At 37.3% G+C, this 17,724-nt stretch overlaps 2 protein-coding genes across 4 annotated transcripts in view; both read right to left on the reverse strand.

Annotated features, from left to right (window-relative positions):
- Nucleotides 1-17,724, reverse strand: part of LOC112568582 — a 53,487-nt gene that overhangs the window by 5,630 nt on the left and 30,133 nt on the right. The window contains exons 1-9 of one of the 2 annotated variants that reach the window (XM_025245921.1): nt 17,491-17,639; nt 16,987-17,307; nt 16,628-16,758; nt 15,941-16,130; nt 15,214-15,492; nt 14,314-14,646; nt 13,706-13,972; nt 13,188-13,310; nt 12,368-12,463 (exon numbers count right to left, since the gene is read on the reverse strand). In XM_025245921.1, the coding sequence (XP_025101706.1) occupies nt 12,368-12,463; nt 13,188-13,310; nt 13,706-13,972; nt 14,314-14,646; nt 15,214-15,492; nt 15,941-16,130; nt 16,628-16,758; nt 16,987-17,307; nt 17,491-17,560 (1,810 nt within the window). In that variant the 5' untranslated portion in view covers nt 17,561-17,639. Of the gene's footprint in view, nt 1-12,367; nt 12,464-13,187; nt 13,311-13,705; nt 13,973-14,313; nt 14,647-15,213; nt 15,493-15,940; nt 16,131-16,627; nt 16,759-16,986; nt 17,308-17,490; nt 17,640-17,724 lie in introns of those variants that run through there. The other variant, XR_003100123.1, reaches the window with a different exon arrangement.
- Nucleotides 342-9,907, reverse strand: LOC112568585. 2 transcript variants are annotated; one of them, XM_025245926.1, is made up of 6 exons: nt 9,732-9,907; nt 6,455-6,775; nt 6,111-6,241; nt 5,300-5,477; nt 4,023-4,304; nt 342-3,585 (listed from the first exon to the last, which is right to left on the reverse strand). In XM_025245926.1, exons 1-6 carry the CDS (start codon nt 9,799-9,801, stop codon nt 3,206-3,208), a joined length of 1,362 nt encoding a protein of 453 aa, XP_025101711.1. In that variant the 5' UTR covers nt 9,802-9,907; the 3' UTR covers nt 342-3,205. The 2 variants fall into 2 exon arrangements, with proteins under 2 accessions (XP_025101711.1, XP_025101710.1); XM_025245925.1 differs by lacking the exon at nt 9,732-9,907 and adding an exon at nt 8,093-8,386.

Consider the following 17,724-nt stretch of genomic DNA (forward strand, 5'->3'; position numbering starts at 1 on the left):
CGATGTGCTGATGTGCATGTGTATATACATGGTGTATACACCGTGCAGTCAAAGCCAAACTATCCTATTTATACATGCTACACTTAAAATATCAAACTTTTCACCATTTGTACGTATAAAGGTGAACATCCTCCAGAAACACGCTTTGAAAAAGTACATTACATACCTCCAACAGTTGTCATTCCTACCGGAAGTGCTCACAACAGACAAATCTCTGGCGTGGACTTGCTGACTGACTGTTGTTACTTGATCATCTCGCACGGAGTTGTTACAAATCCAGGATGCACATTATTATAATGTATAACGATCGTTTTACATCCGTACAAAAATAACTTCTTTACAAGTAAGAACTATTTTATTTTCTTCTTAAGCAAACTAAATAAACTCTTAGCTAACAGGCACCAGATGTGACTGGTAGACACTGTATAAACGTTGTTTTTGGTTGCTTGAAAGATATTACAAAAAATACCATATTGTATCATACCATACACAAAACGTGCATATAGAACTACTTATATATCAATGACATATCTCGAACAAAAGACTCCTTTTAGTGTCACTAATTATTAACTGGAACATAAAAATAGCATAAATTAAATAGCAGATATTAAAAACGATTTTCTTGTTTAAACCTCCATTTGGGCCCGAAGCCGTGTGACGTCAGTACCGGTGGCTGAAAAGAGAATGGCTGATACAAGTTATCCACAAAATACCAAATCTCAGAAACCCAGGCGATATGGAAACGATTGTGTCGCTGTCCAATTCACGGGAACAAAATTGTTCTTTGACCTTTTTCAGGTCGTTAGGGAGGGAGAGTTCGAGACCTCACCTTCCTCGGGGCCAGCTTTTCGGGAGGGCGATGTCCTTCTCTTTTCACTTACAGTGACGGAAAGAGTCTGCATAAACTCTCAAAGAATACATTATTGAGAAGACAATGGATCAACTTCATTGTGTGTGTAGAGCTGCGTCTACACATTGCTCTGTCGTATACAATGTCACTTTGCTCCTGAATATTAACTATACACAAGAATGCTTTTGTCATCAAACAACAGAGCTACACAAACACCTGAAATTACCAGAATCTGTTTATAACTCGGCCTAATATAGCACACCTTTAACTTCATGTAACACAGTTTTATTATAAACAAGCTTGGTGAATGTAGAGTGCATTGTTAGTCAATAAATTTTTCAACTTAATAAATTTAACTGTCTTTTTTTAAACTTCAAGCAGCTTAGAAAACAAATTACACACTTAAAACTATTATAGTAGGTGAAGAAAGTTTACTGTATAGACATCAGGATGATCTACATTTCAGCATGAAATTGATTTTATTTTAATTTTTATTTCAAGTGGTATTTCTTCGGGAGCTTTTTTCCGGCTGCTTGTAAGTGTCAATTGTTCGAGCTCCGGTTAATAGAAAGTCTTTTGCACATGAAAATTATCGGAACATTAATTTAATAAAGCTACTAAAAATAAGTATCAATACAAAATGTAGAAATGAATAATTTTGTCTACTGAATTTGATCCGGATTTTCTTCCGTTGGCCAGTAGGACATATGGTCGACGGAAGTATTAGCCATTTTATTTTCAGGACGTGAAAAATTAGTAAACTAGCCACGAATTTTGACACCGAGAAACTATCTTCAGTAAACATAAAAAAACTTCGACTTTACCTTTACAAATAATATTCTTATTGGTGGTACCTTACAACAGCACTGTTGGCAAAATTCTTTTCTGCTAGCTACCCTGTCGTTTTAACTGTCTTTAACATCTTCTTCTCTATAAAGGAAAGTTTTTTTTCCGCATGCGCCATTGCCTGAAATTTCATTACTATAGCTTTTGTCTAAACATGCTTCAAATAAGCATTCTACATTGATTTCAATGGCCTATAAAATGCATATAATTTATTAAAACATACAATCACACAAAGAAAATTTTACAGGAGGTTCTAAAATGTAGATGTTGTAGCATCTGGAGCCTAAAACGGAAGAGTAATAAACTTTAGTAACAGTTAGGTTTACAAACATAAAAAAAATTCAAAACACCAATGAATCAAGTTATCGTTGTAATTTGTTTTTAGTGACTGGTCGACGAAAGACCAAATATTTATTTATGACATAATTCATTTTTGTACTAAAGCAATAAATTTAAATTCCGTAAGAGAAATCTTGTCTTCAATGTTGAATCATGGACACCTGAATTGTGAAAACTGATGAATAAAAAATCAAATCACACACAGAAAATTTAACAAGGTGTTCTAAAATGTAGATGTTGTAGCATCTGGAGCCTAAAACGTAAGAGTTTTGATCATGTGTCTCCTTCTGTAAGACATCTTTGTAAACAACCAGAAAACTGTCACTTCATCTTTAAAAAAAACTTTAGTAACAGCTAGGTTTACAAACATAAACACTAATGAAGCAAGAATCAAGTTATCATTGTAATTGTGCGACTGGTCGATGAAAGATCAAATATTTATTTATTACATAATTGATTTCTGCTACTAAAGCAATGAATTTTAATTCTGTAACAGAAATCTTTTTTTCAATGTTGAATCATGAACATCTAAATAGTAAAAACTGATGAATAAATTTAAGAATGAGGAAATAATTATCCGAATACTATACACCAACAGATAAAATACGAAACCGCCATGTGGTTGGAGTAAGCGTTCTTGCATGTTAAGATTGTGAAAAGTATTTACTTTTTGATAATCAAATAGCCATAAAGTATAAAAAATATGAACATGAGCTAGCTATCAGTTGCTATTGTTTAAACAAACAGTAACTAAGAGCACACGCCGAAAGCAAAGACTTGATAGTCATGCATATGTATGTCAGCGAGACTGGCTAAATCTTGGGCCTCCAAGATTGAACCAAACATATTGGCAGCGCGAGGGTTTGCCAATCTCTCGATCACCAGATCGCGTTGCGCACGCACCGGGCATGATGGCTTTTGTTTGTGGGGTTGTTTGATACAAATTATCCCTAAGCTTGGTAAATGACGAGCCAAATTGTGGGTGTTTGCTGGAAAGTTTTCATCTGCCTCTGCAGAAACATGCATACTCGAAGGTTACAAGTACAGCTAAAGACCTCAAGTGCAAAAAATGATTACCTGAACTTAAACAAGTTTGAAAAGGAAAAAAATATCTTGTTGTTATTGTTATTATTACTTACACAAAAGTATTTTCCTACCAGTAATATGCCGTTAAGAACTTATAACATCATTTGATAACAGTAACCCGATAGTTAACAAAAGCAGTAGGAATAAAACGTTTGTCTGCTTCGACTGACCTGATATGTTGAGGATGATGCTGGTGTTGGCTGTGTGGTTGTTGTTGGCGTCGTTGGTGACAGAGCACGTGACCACCTTCCCATCATCCATTTTACCTTTGAATGTCAGAATACAATAAAAACCTCGCTGACCGTCACACAGGCCGTCCCACGTGACCATTTCTGACTTCAAAGGCTGGACATCACCCACCTCGCATTCCAGGCATACCTCGGTTGAGCCGTTTGGAGGTAAGTAGACACGGCCATTGACCACTTTTTTTTTGTAGGGCTTGATGGTGATGTCATCTGGTCCATCTGAAAATGTCACAGGCAGAGATCAGAATCATTTATCTTTAAACAAGTGGACACTTACATTCAAAAATACTAAATTGTATTAAAAACTACAATAAACGTGTATAATGTAAGCGGGCATTTAATCCTTACAAGTGTTTGGTGACTAGTTGTTTACCTGTTCTTACAGAAACATTTCCTGGATTATTCTCTGCTTCCTTTTGACCTTCTATTTTAAAAGCGATTTCACTTTTAATTTCTGCCTTGATTCTGTCATCTCTTGCAATCCCTATTCAGTATTTTAATTATAAACACCTTTTAAATGTAAAACCTTCTGTATATTTAAAGTACATAATTTTTATGTCCGCAGTTGTCGTAAATCAAAAAAATACTTCATTACTGAAATAAACTTGTAATTGTCTTGCATCAGCCCTGGAACAAAAATGTTTCTTTGTACTCACATGCCACCTGTATCCAGTGCAGATAGCGCATATTGTAAAGCCATTCCACTTCGCACTCGAGGTTTGTTCTGTCATGGCTGCGGTTAACGACCTGAGGTGGAAGCGGAAGCCACTCGACTCCATAGTCACCGAAAGCTACAACTTTTTCTCCCAACATCCACCTGAGTCTGGCATCGGGATGCTCTTTAAATGTACTACTACAGCTGCAGCTAACAGGACCCTCTTCAGGAATGTAGGATTCGTTACAAAGTATGTTTGGTGTAGGCAAGTTATAAGAATGCCCTGTAACAAACATGAGTGCGACATGAATTATTCAATAAATAGCGAAATAATCCCTCTATGATCACTTTATGATAACATGTCATTGTGGCTAACGATTTAAAAGTTCCACAAGTGTTGTTGCAGCAAGAATAGTCAAGTGGTAGTAGTGGGGGTGGGGTGGTGATAATGTGCTAACGTGTTTGTCGGTACCGCCAAGAGATTGCATAATATGTTTATCGAGTTCATGAGGTCTGTCACTAGTTTCGAGAACTGTTACTGAAGTAAATGGACTGACAACAGGAAGTCCATTCTAATGGTCTTAGACTTATGTTTTCAAAAATGAACTGTCAGAAGGACGCAACAAATACACAATGCCTTGACTAGAAATTTTTAAAAGTTGTCTCGTGGCTTCAGAGGTGCAAGGTAGTGAGGTGTCCTCAACTTATATCGGGGCCAGATTTTCTGGTGGTGTTCATCACCTCTTCTTCGCTACTTTATTTCCACCAGCTCTCTGAGGACCTAGGGTACCAGCTCCACTCCCTAATCAACAAGATTCCATGCGTGACACGGGCATCGAACCGGTTGCTTTTAGTTTGCATTGTACTACTTCCCGTTCATACGCTGTAACCTTTGTTTTGACAACTTACTCATCAACCTTTTGATGAGGAGTCAGGCACCCGCATAAAACTAATCGTGGGAGATGTGAAAGTACATGTGAAGATGACATATTTGTTGTATACTGTAACAAATAAGAGTAATACTTATGCAGGGCTTCTGCTTACGCAAAAAATTGCGTACAGTACGCATTAAAAGTTCGGAGGACCCCTTCAATTTTCGTCGATGGGGTCCCATTCAAAGTTGGGCGAAGAACAAGGACCCCTTAAAAATCTGAAGAAGGGGTCCCTGGGACCCCAAAGAATTTAGCCATAGCAGAAGCCCTGCTTATGGCTTGCATAAACTTACATCTGAACACAACAAAGTTACTCAGAAACGTTATTTTTATATCGTGTACTTACGCAATCTTTGTTCGCGAAAATGTTTTCTACCAGGAAGTAGGAGGATGTCGTCTAAACATTCTCGGTATCTATCTTTATATCTTGCATGGCTGGCTAGCAAAGTGACAAAGAAGTAGCCGACATTGTACATTCTAGACGATTCGTTGTATGACACCAGCGACACGTTGACCTTAGAAGTCTGTAAATAAAAGGCAACCATTGTGTACAGATTAAAATAACGTTCTTAAAAACCATCCGAGGTTCCTGGTCTGAAACGTTTTTGGGCTGATTTTTTTGTCAGCTGCTTTTTTAAAGACATCTCCATTTTTCAACGAAAAAAGAAAAGTTGTGAAAAGTAGGGACTGTTTCCTGGGGTCGTAACTATAACACCGACCTAAAAGAGATCCATAGAGTTAAAGCTATTGACCGACCCATGTGCTTACATCTGTCCATTATTTAGAGACCTCCAGGTTGTGTGGAGAATTCCAGGGTATGGGGCCAGATACAGGTACTTTAGAGACATTAAGGATGGAAATGTACATAACATCTGAGGACTTTCATGGCGTTTTCGAGACTTACATATTGTGATCTATAATAAATTTGAAGACTTCCTCTAGACCTATTAACTTTCCTTGAGTGTGTTGCAGGACTCGACTGCGTGGCAAACGCCGTAGCCATCAATCGTATATATATTTTCCTCTACTCTTTATGGTCTCAGCTTTACCTTAGCTAGAACTAGTGATTATTATTTTATATAATTGCTATAAATAAACATCAGAAAGACATAGACTAAACATTTTAACAGTGAATATTCGCCACGCTCAGCACTCACCATGTAGAAACAGCGGACCTTAGCTCCGTAGTTGCCGAGAGCGGAGAAGATTTTTGGGACGGTCAAAATGACAGTCAGAGACCAGTCCTCGCGGTTGATCACAAAACTGCTGTTGTTGACCCCGGAATTGTCTTATGAAAGGAAGAAAATGAAAAGTTGATAAATAAATAAACAAGTTGAAGAGAGAAGAAAATTTATCGTTTTTATATTTTGACTTTATTGCAACCTATTCACTCACGTATAAATACAGACACTGTTGTCCTGATCGCTGATTTATAAACCTTACTTCTGGTCTACATTTGTGCTATTCTATCACTTCTTTACAGAAAGATCTGTGCACTTACGATAAACATCCAGTGTACTGTTGACAGACTGCTCACTTCCATTGAGTAAACGTTCTGTACACACCACTGTACCCGCCCACTCCCGGCTGACATTCAGGAAGGTTAGGGAGGAACTCGTGGGGCTAGGTCGTTCCAGGTTGACGTTCGGACCGTATGGTGATGTGCATGTCACCGCATCACACATTCCCACCTGTTTCACCTGTCCTTGTAAAGGTGAGATAGTCCAGTAGATGGTGGAGTTTGGGGTTAACTGGTTGCATGACACTGATCTCTTGTTTAAGGACAGCTCTTCAATTTCGTTGTTAGATGACAAACTAATAGCTGTTATCAGATAAAAAAGCAAATGATAGCCTCATATGTTCAATATCTTATTTCTCTAATCAACATCTAGCTAGTCTTTTGTTAAGTGCACAAACAGTCGATTTGTCAAGTTTGTTCCGTTGACTTTTGGTAGTCTGCCCAAATAACATTTTACACACTGACCATGAAGGCGCAATGAGCTGTTACAAACATTAAAAAGAGATTGGTATTAAATCTCATTGTTTCTAAGCGCAGTTAAATTGCGAGGATTTTTTGGAGACTATGTTGCTGGTTTTTATAATGTAATTTGTAGTTATAAATTTAAAGAGATATTCTTTTAGCCGTTTGTCATAGTGAGAGAGAAAAGCGCAACTTAACACAAATGGCAGACATCACTATTTTGTTTGACAAGACGATTTTTTAACCCTTGGCCTTTTAATCCACAAAAGCACAAGGATTCACTCGAAAGTTTTGTTGCTTTTTATTTTGCTGACGATTGTTCACGCTATTTGTCCACAGACCAGAATGTCTATAGTCTAGCTTCGTACATCAGGCTTTGGAATAATATATGTATGGTGAATACGGCATTCTAAAGGTAAAGTAAGAATTATTCTTATATTTTGAATATGTTATTGGTTGTGCAATGTGCACATTTTTACATTCGTAAGACTGTTTCGGAAGGGAACAGAATTCCTGTCACTGATAACGATTTTTTTAATTAATCAAGCGGGAAAATGAATTTTGAATGCAGATTTTCCAACTCAAAAGTAACACCATTCTTGGAAATGAAATAAAAGGCAGGAAATTCAACAATCATGTCAGCTGGAGTGAAAAACATAGAAGATAACATTGGATTACTATTGTGAGTTATACGTAGATTATACATCTACACATCTGTTGATACAAAAATTATGTCAAATAACAATAACTGCACCTACAACCTACCTGTTGTCAAAAATCAGTAAATTAAGATCATAAATATCTTAAAGTTATACATATACTTCCTTTCATTCAGCATACAAAACTCTCTAAATCCGCCTTAAGAACTTTCTCATACTGTATTGGTCTTAACTCTTACTATGCCGTACTTGTTGTAAAATCTTTAAAAGTTTTATTTCAGAGTAACTGCGTTAATACACGAAGTAAGCAAACAATGTCTTAAAAAGAAATAAGTGAGGTAGTACTAATGTACTGATGTTTTATGTGCGCAGAGATGATGTAGTAGTAGTAACAGCAAGCTCATGTAAGAAAAAAGTAGTTACAAAGTAGTTATAGAATATTACTGTAGAAATGGAGAGTCAAATACAGCGATGGAATGAAATCCTAAAGGTGACATACCCAGTGTCCTGTGACATGCAATCAGAAACATCACAACAGCTGTGACAGGTCCATGCGCCATTTTGCCAATACTTTCTATAGAAACCTTGTTCTGTCTGGGGGAAAATCTCGTGTGAGAAACAACAATCAGGATGTTGGCTGAAGGAAGCGAATCTGGTGAAGTGGCCATCAACTTGTCTGTGATTTGATTGGTGCGTCGTGTTGACAATACTTCTGACCTTTGACCACGCGCATGCGCCACCACAATCGACTCAGTAAATCAAACTCGTGGACATGCATGTAAAAACATTCTGCACATTTACGTGCTTTAAAACAATTTGGTCGTGTCGGATATAAGTACTTGTCTACTGCACTTTCAATGCGAGAAGCTAAGTTGGTGAATAGGGATGTGACATGGGATATATATTTATATATATGGAGAGAGAAACGTCTCTTTTTTTTCTTTCTTTCTTGTGTTGACACCCTTGTCTCAAAACTGTTCTCAAAACAGAATTGTTTTTAAAGTAGGAAGGAAGCACTATGACCAAGGTTCTTTCCTGCAAAAATAAGTCGCTTACGAGTAGAGTTACTTATGACATCCATCACTCTACATTACTTAGGGTTTATAAGAATTGTTACATAGGGTGTGGGTAGTGTTAGGGTTAGCTTTATGTAAGGGTGGATTCTAGTAATGCAAGGCCACCACTGGGGGAGACTGTCCACATGAGGTGGGCCCTACTATCGGTATTTCTACTTGTACAACCCACTCGTCGCTTAGTCATCACACCATGAGGACTCAGCCCGGTACTCGGTCCGAGGAGGACAGAAGGCGCAACAAGCACAAAACCACTGTTGTCTAGGAGGGTTTATCTTTTAATCATCTCCTGAAGCTTATCTCTTCGTGCCCTAAGTAGTTCTCTGTACAAAAATTCGTGATTGTTCAAATTAAAATCGTAGGATGAATCATTGTATACAAAACTAGCTAGAGATCGTAGGGCAATAAAAATAATTAAAGTCAGGAATAATCGAGTAATATGTAGACACCTACATGAAAACTTATTAGATCTTTTGTTTCCCTTTGTTTTGTTTGTGGTGGGCTGGCGTATGAAGTAAGGGTCGGCATGACCGGGGCATAACCTTTAACCCTGTCAAAGTTGATCGAGGACGTGACAGAGTGACAAAAGCCGCAGCCACTAATCAAACTTCCCTGTTATTGTATTTAACACGACAGTCTCCATCTCTGTGTATTAAACCTTTCTAATTTGTAGTCTATTGCGAGCCTTCTTCACCAGTATCGTTTCAACTATGATCCGAGATGCAAGACTTGTTAGAAATCCCTCTGACAGATTATAAACTTGCCTCCAAACACCAGCAGAAGAACTATTGCATACCATACTGACACTAGTTATCATGTGTTTGCGCTTCTGAAATTGTATTTTAGAATAGTAGAAATGTTCGAGTAAGTAAATAATTAAAGTAAGAGGAAAAGAATTGTTCAAAAGGAAATATTCGGCAGTAATAGTGATAATATACTGATGTTACAAACGCGTTGTGAGGGTGTAGTCCCAATAGTACACTAATGTAGGAAAAAGGTAGTGCATGGATAGTTTAGTATACTGCTGTAGAAGTTTGATCTTAAAGACACTGAAAGTCCACATACCGAGTATCTTGTGACATGTAAAGAGGAAAATCACGAGAGCTGTCCCCACTGTTACAATTCCACGCTCCATCTTGAAAGTAAATCCTGCACTGCATCACTTAGGTTCCTTGTTCTGGACCACGTGCCGGACTAAGGCTTGTTTTCCGGATAGGAAGAGCACTCTACGAGTATCAAGCAGATTGTTGATTGGTGGAAGGTAACTGTAAGCTATAATATTTGGGACCAGTCATGTGCATAGCGATGTTTGGACTGGAGAATTCATCGTTTCACTTCACGAACGCACGATCACAAGCCACTCAAAGCTGTGGACCTACCATAAAGAGTTCCATGCACACTTCCGTCAGTTAAAAACATATCTAAGCACTTGTAACACATGACAGCTCGCTTACAGGTCTGTTTAAAAGAACCTTAATGAACTGCTTCACATCAGGCAATCAGGTGGCACCTGCCAGGTTGCTTGACCCTTGACCCCAGCATCTGTATCATACACCGTACAGAGGATACTATTCGCCGGACAGCTCTTTTGGACAGATTAGTTCTTCGTAATTCCATGGTGCCTCTAGACACACACGTAGATAAGTGGTGTGTGTGTGTGTGCTACCCACGAATACAAAACAACCTGGAGATCATACCATAAATACCATAAACTCTGTATTGACTTTGTACTTACAATGAAATACAACAAAAGAAGCAAATTAAGATAAATAAAAACAAGTTTTACTTCATGTAACAGTTTCGTATAAGCAAGCTTAGGGAATGAAGTGTGCAATTTAAATTAAATGAAAATTAATAAACTGTTCAACTTAATGAACTTTATAAACATATTTTAACTCTTATATTATATTTATATTCTTCTATTTAAAGCTTACACGGTAGGCATCAAGATCATCAGTTTAAACCCACATTTCCATTAAAAATTGATTTTATTTTACAGAAAGTTACAGAAAGACGGAGACAAGGCCTACATGTAAAGCTGCAGGACATCTGCAACAATGTACATTGTACACTATAAACATCTAATTGTTGAGGATGAAAAAAAGGATGAAATAAGTTACAATATTTCTACAACTAAAGGCTTTGAACAGAAATAGACATAATCTCTTTACGTGCAAATCAGCAGCAAAAACAAAACACAAACAAACACCCTTCCAAAATAAAAAAGAATGTGAACAATGCTTTTACGGCGGAAAATTCCATTATTGGCATGTGTTGTATTTATAATTCATAGCCGAAATTTACTATTCAGTATAGTGTAGCTAGTAAAGTAAGGCGCACAAAGGCTAATGAAGTTTCCATGGATACACTGAAAACTACCAGAGATCCCTTTAAAATATGGTTAGTATATCGTTGTTGATCCACCATTAACCCTGTTTTGTAGAAATTTATTAATTTGCTTTTTCCTCTCTTGCCTTTAATTAGGATTACTTTTTTTATATAAAGAAACAACTCGTTATGTCACTGTTCTTTTTGTTGTTGTCATGGCGGAAGTGACGTTTTCATAGACTGCACTCGGAGGAGAATGTGATGTAGACATTGTTTCGTGAGCTGAAAATAGATGAAAGATAAGCAGGATGAAAATGAAGTAGCAGTAAGAAGATAATGGAGATAATGTTTAAATTGCTGAAATGATTTAAAAGATTACGGTAATTATCTTATGAAATACAGGAATAACAGCATTTGAAACACGAAATGGTTACTAACTTTTTTTGTATTTATTAAAAAATTGTAGCACGAATTTTCTAAAACACCAGAGGACTAATTTATGAAGAGGGGCACTGGAGAAGTCTAATATAAAATAAACTTAAATAAATGTGAAGTGCGTTGAAGTCGTTAGCGATTGCCGTCAAGCATAGAAATAGATGAAAGGAGGAACACTCATAGATTGTGTGCTGAAGGACAAACACATAGCAAGCCATTATCTATCTTTGAAAGTAATGTTAGAGTGTTGTAGCTTACATTCATATCTTTCTTAATAGTATAAAGGTAGATGGGTGTTTGGCCACGTTTGGCAAAGTCTTCAAACAATGGTCATGTAAAGACTGCATAATTCTGTCTTACATTCGTCTATATCAGGCTGGTTAAGAATGGCTTCTGATTAAATTTTCAATTCGTAATTTGTAAGGTCTGAATGAGAGATAAAGGACAAGAGATAGAGACATGGAGCATAAAGAGTGCAATGTTCCTCAAATACTCATCAGAGCTTCAAGATTCAACATCCAAAGTCCCCCCTACCACCACCAGTACCACCGCCATGTTCTCGGGATAAAGATCCACGAATCGTCACCAAACACAAAATACTGGCATCAAGAATACAAATAACATCGCTTCTCAACCAGTAAGAGTGACATGGCTATGTGTTAATTAGGATGTATGTGTATTTCTGAAATATTGGCTGTCACCTTTCTTGGAGAATGGGACATGTGTAGGATGCTAATTTTAGAACCGATGGGCTGGCGGGACTATTAACTGATTTTCTTGATTGTGCTTGAAGAAAAAAGAAGTTTTGAACTCTTCTTGATATTTAAAGAAAATCAAAGAGATTATGCTAATACCAGTAAATATAAACAGCTTGTGTTATCTTCATTTTATTTTTACTTGTAATGTACACGCTGCACATATACAAAGAAATAACTTACTTATGTCAGTATGAGTATCAGGACCTGCTCTCATCATCTCGTATGTGTTACTCATACTCAGATTTGGGTCCTGACTGGGTTTGTCGTACATTTGGTCTTAAATGAACAAACAAGATATGTTGGCATTCTTGTAATTTATATTTATTTAATACGATAAAGTAAATTTACGATACATACTTTCAGAAGATTTTAATGAGACAGGCTGTTAGAAACAGATAGTTTAACTGTTTATGTACACATTGCACGATACAAGCATTCATCCACAGTGACTACTGTTTCACCCACATCCATATATCGTTACTATGTATTATATATTATTAAATACTATTTTAACATCTACGGACAGTGATATACAAGCTATGTGCTAGGATGTTTGATATTTGTACACTATGAACGCAAGAAAAATAAAGCAAGAAAAAGTATGTAAACTTAAGGTACGATAAACTGACCAAATGCTTTGTTGTCTTTTAATTAATAAGTTTATATCAATATGTGTATAATAATATAATATTCAGTTACTTTAGACGGTGATCAGGTTTTAGAATGCTTAACACAATATGAAGCTTAAAACAAACTTAGAGAACATTAGTATTTCACTTGACTACTGGATCACTTTTATGTTCTTGTATTTTGACCGTTGTTTGTTTTTGTTTTTTTTCCAATTCGTAGTTTTATGTTGTTTTGTAAAGCGTCTTGGGTCGGCTCTGAGATTTAGTAATGTGCTAAACAAATTTGCTTTAATAATAAAAATAACAACAACAATAATCTGACATTGATAGATTATATTTATACTATATATTTTGACAATCTGTTACATTACCTCTCTGATATCGTCGACGTCTCCAGATAACAACGACCACAGCCACCACCAGCAGTTCAAGGGTCAAAGTCACACCTACTCCAATGCCCACACCCTTACCCATGAGGTCTTGGCTTTCACATCCTGTCATCATAAACACGATTGAAGACTCGACGTTGTTCAAGTCTTAATCTGTTCACTACAACACTTTCTCAATTTTGTTCTGTTTCGCTTTGTGTACGCAATTTTAAGGTTGACTAAAATAAAATATTTATAAATAAAATAATATAAATAAAATATTTAGCTGGGTCACAAGGGTATTACAATATTTTTACAAAGTGCATTTGTTTGTCCATCAGACGTACAGATTACATAACTGTTCTGCAGACGATCCCCTAAAATATTTTTAACCATACATTTCTTGACTCATTAATCAAAATAATGTCAATTGGACAAAGTCTGGTGTCAAACAGTAAAGAAATATTGCTTTTCACAAACTTTACCATCACAAAGTGTCTATTACATACACCTGACCTGACCTGACAACGTCAGTGTGACACTACCGCTGGCAGTACGTCCGTGGTTGACATGATTGGTGACAGTACACGTCACTTCTCTCCCGTCATCCTTTTCATTGTCGGCTGTGGCGACACACCTGGAGCCCTGCTGGCCTTCACACATCCCGCCCCACTCAAACATGTCATAGGTTAAGGGCTTGACCCCAGGTGCCTCACAGGTAAGGATCACGTGGCACTTGTCAGGTGTAGAAATAGTGTGGTACTGGATGCTGACAGTCTCTGGACCATCTGAACACATTCGCATGCACGTTATTGGGATCTTATTAGTTTTTTTTCTTATGCCTTAAACTTACTACCACCAAAGAAAAAGAATTTCCAAGAGAGTAAGTAGCCTAAGTCAAGAATGAAAATGGCTACTCGATCAATGAATAATTCATTCCTCGATATTAAGAAGTTATAAAAGAAGCATAAATATATTTTCGTTGCTGCTTTGTTATTACTGCTTACACAAGCTAGATGCGTTATCAAATTATGCAGATGAGATTTTAAATATTTGATAACAAGAAACGATATCAGTTAACAGATACCGTTACTTTTGTAAGATCAAAACTTTTGCCGGTTTTCCTAACCTGGAACTTTGAGTATAATGCTGGTAAAGACTGTGTAGTCGTTGTTGTCATAGTTGGTGACAGTGCACGTGACCTCTTTCATGTCATCCATTTTAGTTTCGAAGTATAGGTTACAAGTATAGCCTTGCTGACCGTCACACAGGCCGCCCCACGTGACCATTTCTGACTTCAAGGGCTCGACATTCCTCGCCTCGCACACCAGGGCTACCTCGGATGTATCGTCTGGAGGTAAGAAGACATCTTGGCCATTGATCACCGGGGAGGCAGCATGAAGTTTCCCGTCTTCTAGATGAGTAATAGTGAGGGGCTTAATGATGACATCATCTGGTCCATCTGAAAAGGTCATCACAGAGATCAGAACTATTTCTTTTCGAACACGTGAACATCTACTCGTTTGAGCGATTAGTTTTATTGGAAACTACAATTAGATGTCATATGTTAAGCTTATTTAAAACTATGCTAAACATGTCATAGAAATGTGTCGGATAACTATTTTTTCCACCTTTTCTTACAGAAATATTTTATGCATTGTTCTCCGCTTCCTTCTGACCTTCTGTTATAAAAGTGTTTTAATTTATGGTTGACGAATGCATTAACCTAAACTCCAGCTTTACCATCAAAACAGTATTTTTATAAACAATGTAATAAATATTAAATCTAAATGATGCATGTGTTTGCGTGTGGTAGTATCAACAGTTCGTTTCCTTTGTCCTGCATTTCACTCCATCGTTCTGTCGTTACTTTCATACAGTATGGCATCATGAAGGCCTTTCTTGAAATACACTTTGCTGTAATTAAAGGTGCAGATTCCATTAATTACTTAAACCAATGCGTAATTTAAAAAAATAAATTTGAAAATGATTTTACTGCATATAAATACATTTTTTTCTTTGCACTCACATGCCACTTGTATCGTCAACTCTGATCTTTCAGTGTACAGCCATTCCACTTCACACTCGAGATAGTTAAAGTCGTGGGTGCGGTTAACGATGTCGGAGGGTAGCGGTAGTCGTCTGACTCCGTAGTCACCAGAGGCTACAAGTTCTCCTCCCAGATACCATCTCAGTCTGCCCTCGGGGCTCCCTAGAAATTTGCTGGCACAGATGCAGTCAGAAGGACCTTCTTCGGGAACGTAGTCAAGGTGACAGTCTGCTTCTGGCGTGGATGGCTCTTCGAGCTCTGGGAAAGACCATTAATTTTTTTCACAGACAAAACATGTTGATCTTGACATAATGATAACAGACTTACATCAAACTTGTAAATATTCACGCTTATAAATTTGTAAAACTTGCCCAAGATTATGAGCAAATTTATATCTATGCACTCACATGACAAATCAGGTGTCCACTCCTCCGTCAGGTATCAGAAACTCACATCAGGTCATCGTGGTAGATACAGATGTTCATGCGAAAAATTTATCTTACAACAGGAGATTGCAAACACATTCATATAAATTTCCTATAATTCAATTGTTTTCCTGGGACTGAGGTAAACGTTTTTTTTATTATTGTAGCATATTTTTTTTTCTGGTGTAATAAATATACTAGTAATTCATAGAGCTATCATATACTTAATCTGAACACGACAAAGTTACTAATGTATTCTGTTTTCAGCACTGTTTACTTACGTCCTGCTTTTCGAGGATCAAAACTGATCGAGATTTCACCAGGGTGAACGAGGATTGTAAAAGCACAAAACTGCTGATACTCATCACGGTGATAAAATGGCCGACTGAACGAAGTAAGCACGAAGTAACCCACGTTGTATATGAAAGACGATTCGTTGTATGTCACCAGTGATACGTTGACTTTAGAAGTCTGTAAAGCAAAATGTGTAAATCATGAACAAAGTAATCGTCTTGGTGGAGATTTCAAGATTACGGACTGTGTGAAAAACTCCATGGCATGGACATGTGGGTTACGTTCCCGGGATAGGACTAGAGTGTATACAAAGACCTTAAGAGTACGAATATAGATGCTATCTGGAGACTTCCAGGGCAAGGATCTGTTCATTATATGGGAACACTGATGTGAAAAAGTGTTTAAGCTATTTTGAGACCCATAGAGAATGTATATAGGTGATTTGGAGACGTCCAAGGTACAAAGCTGGAAATTATTTAGCGATCTCCAAAGTACAGACTGTCTGCCCCTACAACTATCTACTTTGATAGTTGTCAGCTTTTTTTATCTCAGCTTTCCTTGTTACTATATGTAAAATTATGAATTAATATGTTATTAGATGTGATATGATTGAACATGGATAAATTGAAGCCATACGAGATCAGCAATGTATTTTCGAGATTCTCAGCACTCACCTTAGAGTGACAATAAAACTCTGCTCCATAGTTACCGAGGGCGGAGAAGATTTTTGTGACGATGAAACTAGTATTTAGAGTCCAGTCCTCACGGTTTACCCCCACTCTGATGTTGGTAATCCCTGAGTTGTCTGAATAAAAGACAAAAAAGCAAATGTTGATAAATAAACAAACAGGTAGAAAATAAGAAAATTTACTTCTTTAATATTTTGCCTTTGCTTTTTGGCTATCCAACCGATTTGCAGACATGAAAAGTACAGAGCGTTGTTTTTTTCTAGGGTTCTGGTTTGTGTCCTCTAATGTTATTGGAAAGGCGTACAGAATAGTCTTAAAACCATTATTCCTTTTATGACACTTACAGTAAACATCCAGTGTACTGTTGACAGACTGTTCACTTCCGTTGGTGAAACTTTCTGTACACACCACAGTACCCGCCCACTCCCGGGTGACATTCAGAAAGACTAGGGAGGAATTCTCAGGGTGAAATCGCTCCGGGTAGACGTTCGGACGATATGCTGATGTGCATGTCGCCCCCTCACACATTCCCACCTGTTTCACCTGTCCATGTAAGGGTGTGATGCTCCAGTAAACCATGGAGTTTGGGAATAACTGTTCACATGACACTGATCTCTGGTTTACGGATAGTTCTTCAACTTCGTTGTTGGATGAAATAGTAAGGGCTGTGAGAGTATCCAATAAAAAATAATATTCAATATCTTAGGAATAATTACTGTACTAACAGTAATGTTGTAGAAGTAGCAGTAATGGTAATGTAAGAATGTTAGTAGTCCATTGACATTTATACCATGGTAGAAATAGAGTGTTAGAGACTGTGTGCTACTGAAATCCAAAGGTCCACATACCCAATATCCTGTGACACATGATGAGACAGACCAAGAGAGGTGTCACCATTGTAGCAAGTTGATACGCCATCTTGCCAGTAAACAAAGGCTCGTTTGCCTCTCGAGTGACAAATAGGATGTGAACACAGAAGGAAGACTGGTACAAAATTTGTAATTGGTAGTTTGCCTAGGCAGTCTTTGTGGCAATATTTATGATAAGTGGGTGACGTACACAGTATTTCTGAGAGACAGTGA

The sequence above is a fragment of the Pomacea canaliculata genome, linkage group LG7, assembly GCF_003073045.1.
Source record: "Pomacea canaliculata isolate SZHN2017 linkage group LG7, ASM307304v1, whole genome shotgun sequence".
Lineage (NCBI taxonomy): Eukaryota > Metazoa > Mollusca > Gastropoda > Architaenioglossa > Ampullariidae > Pomacea > Pomacea canaliculata.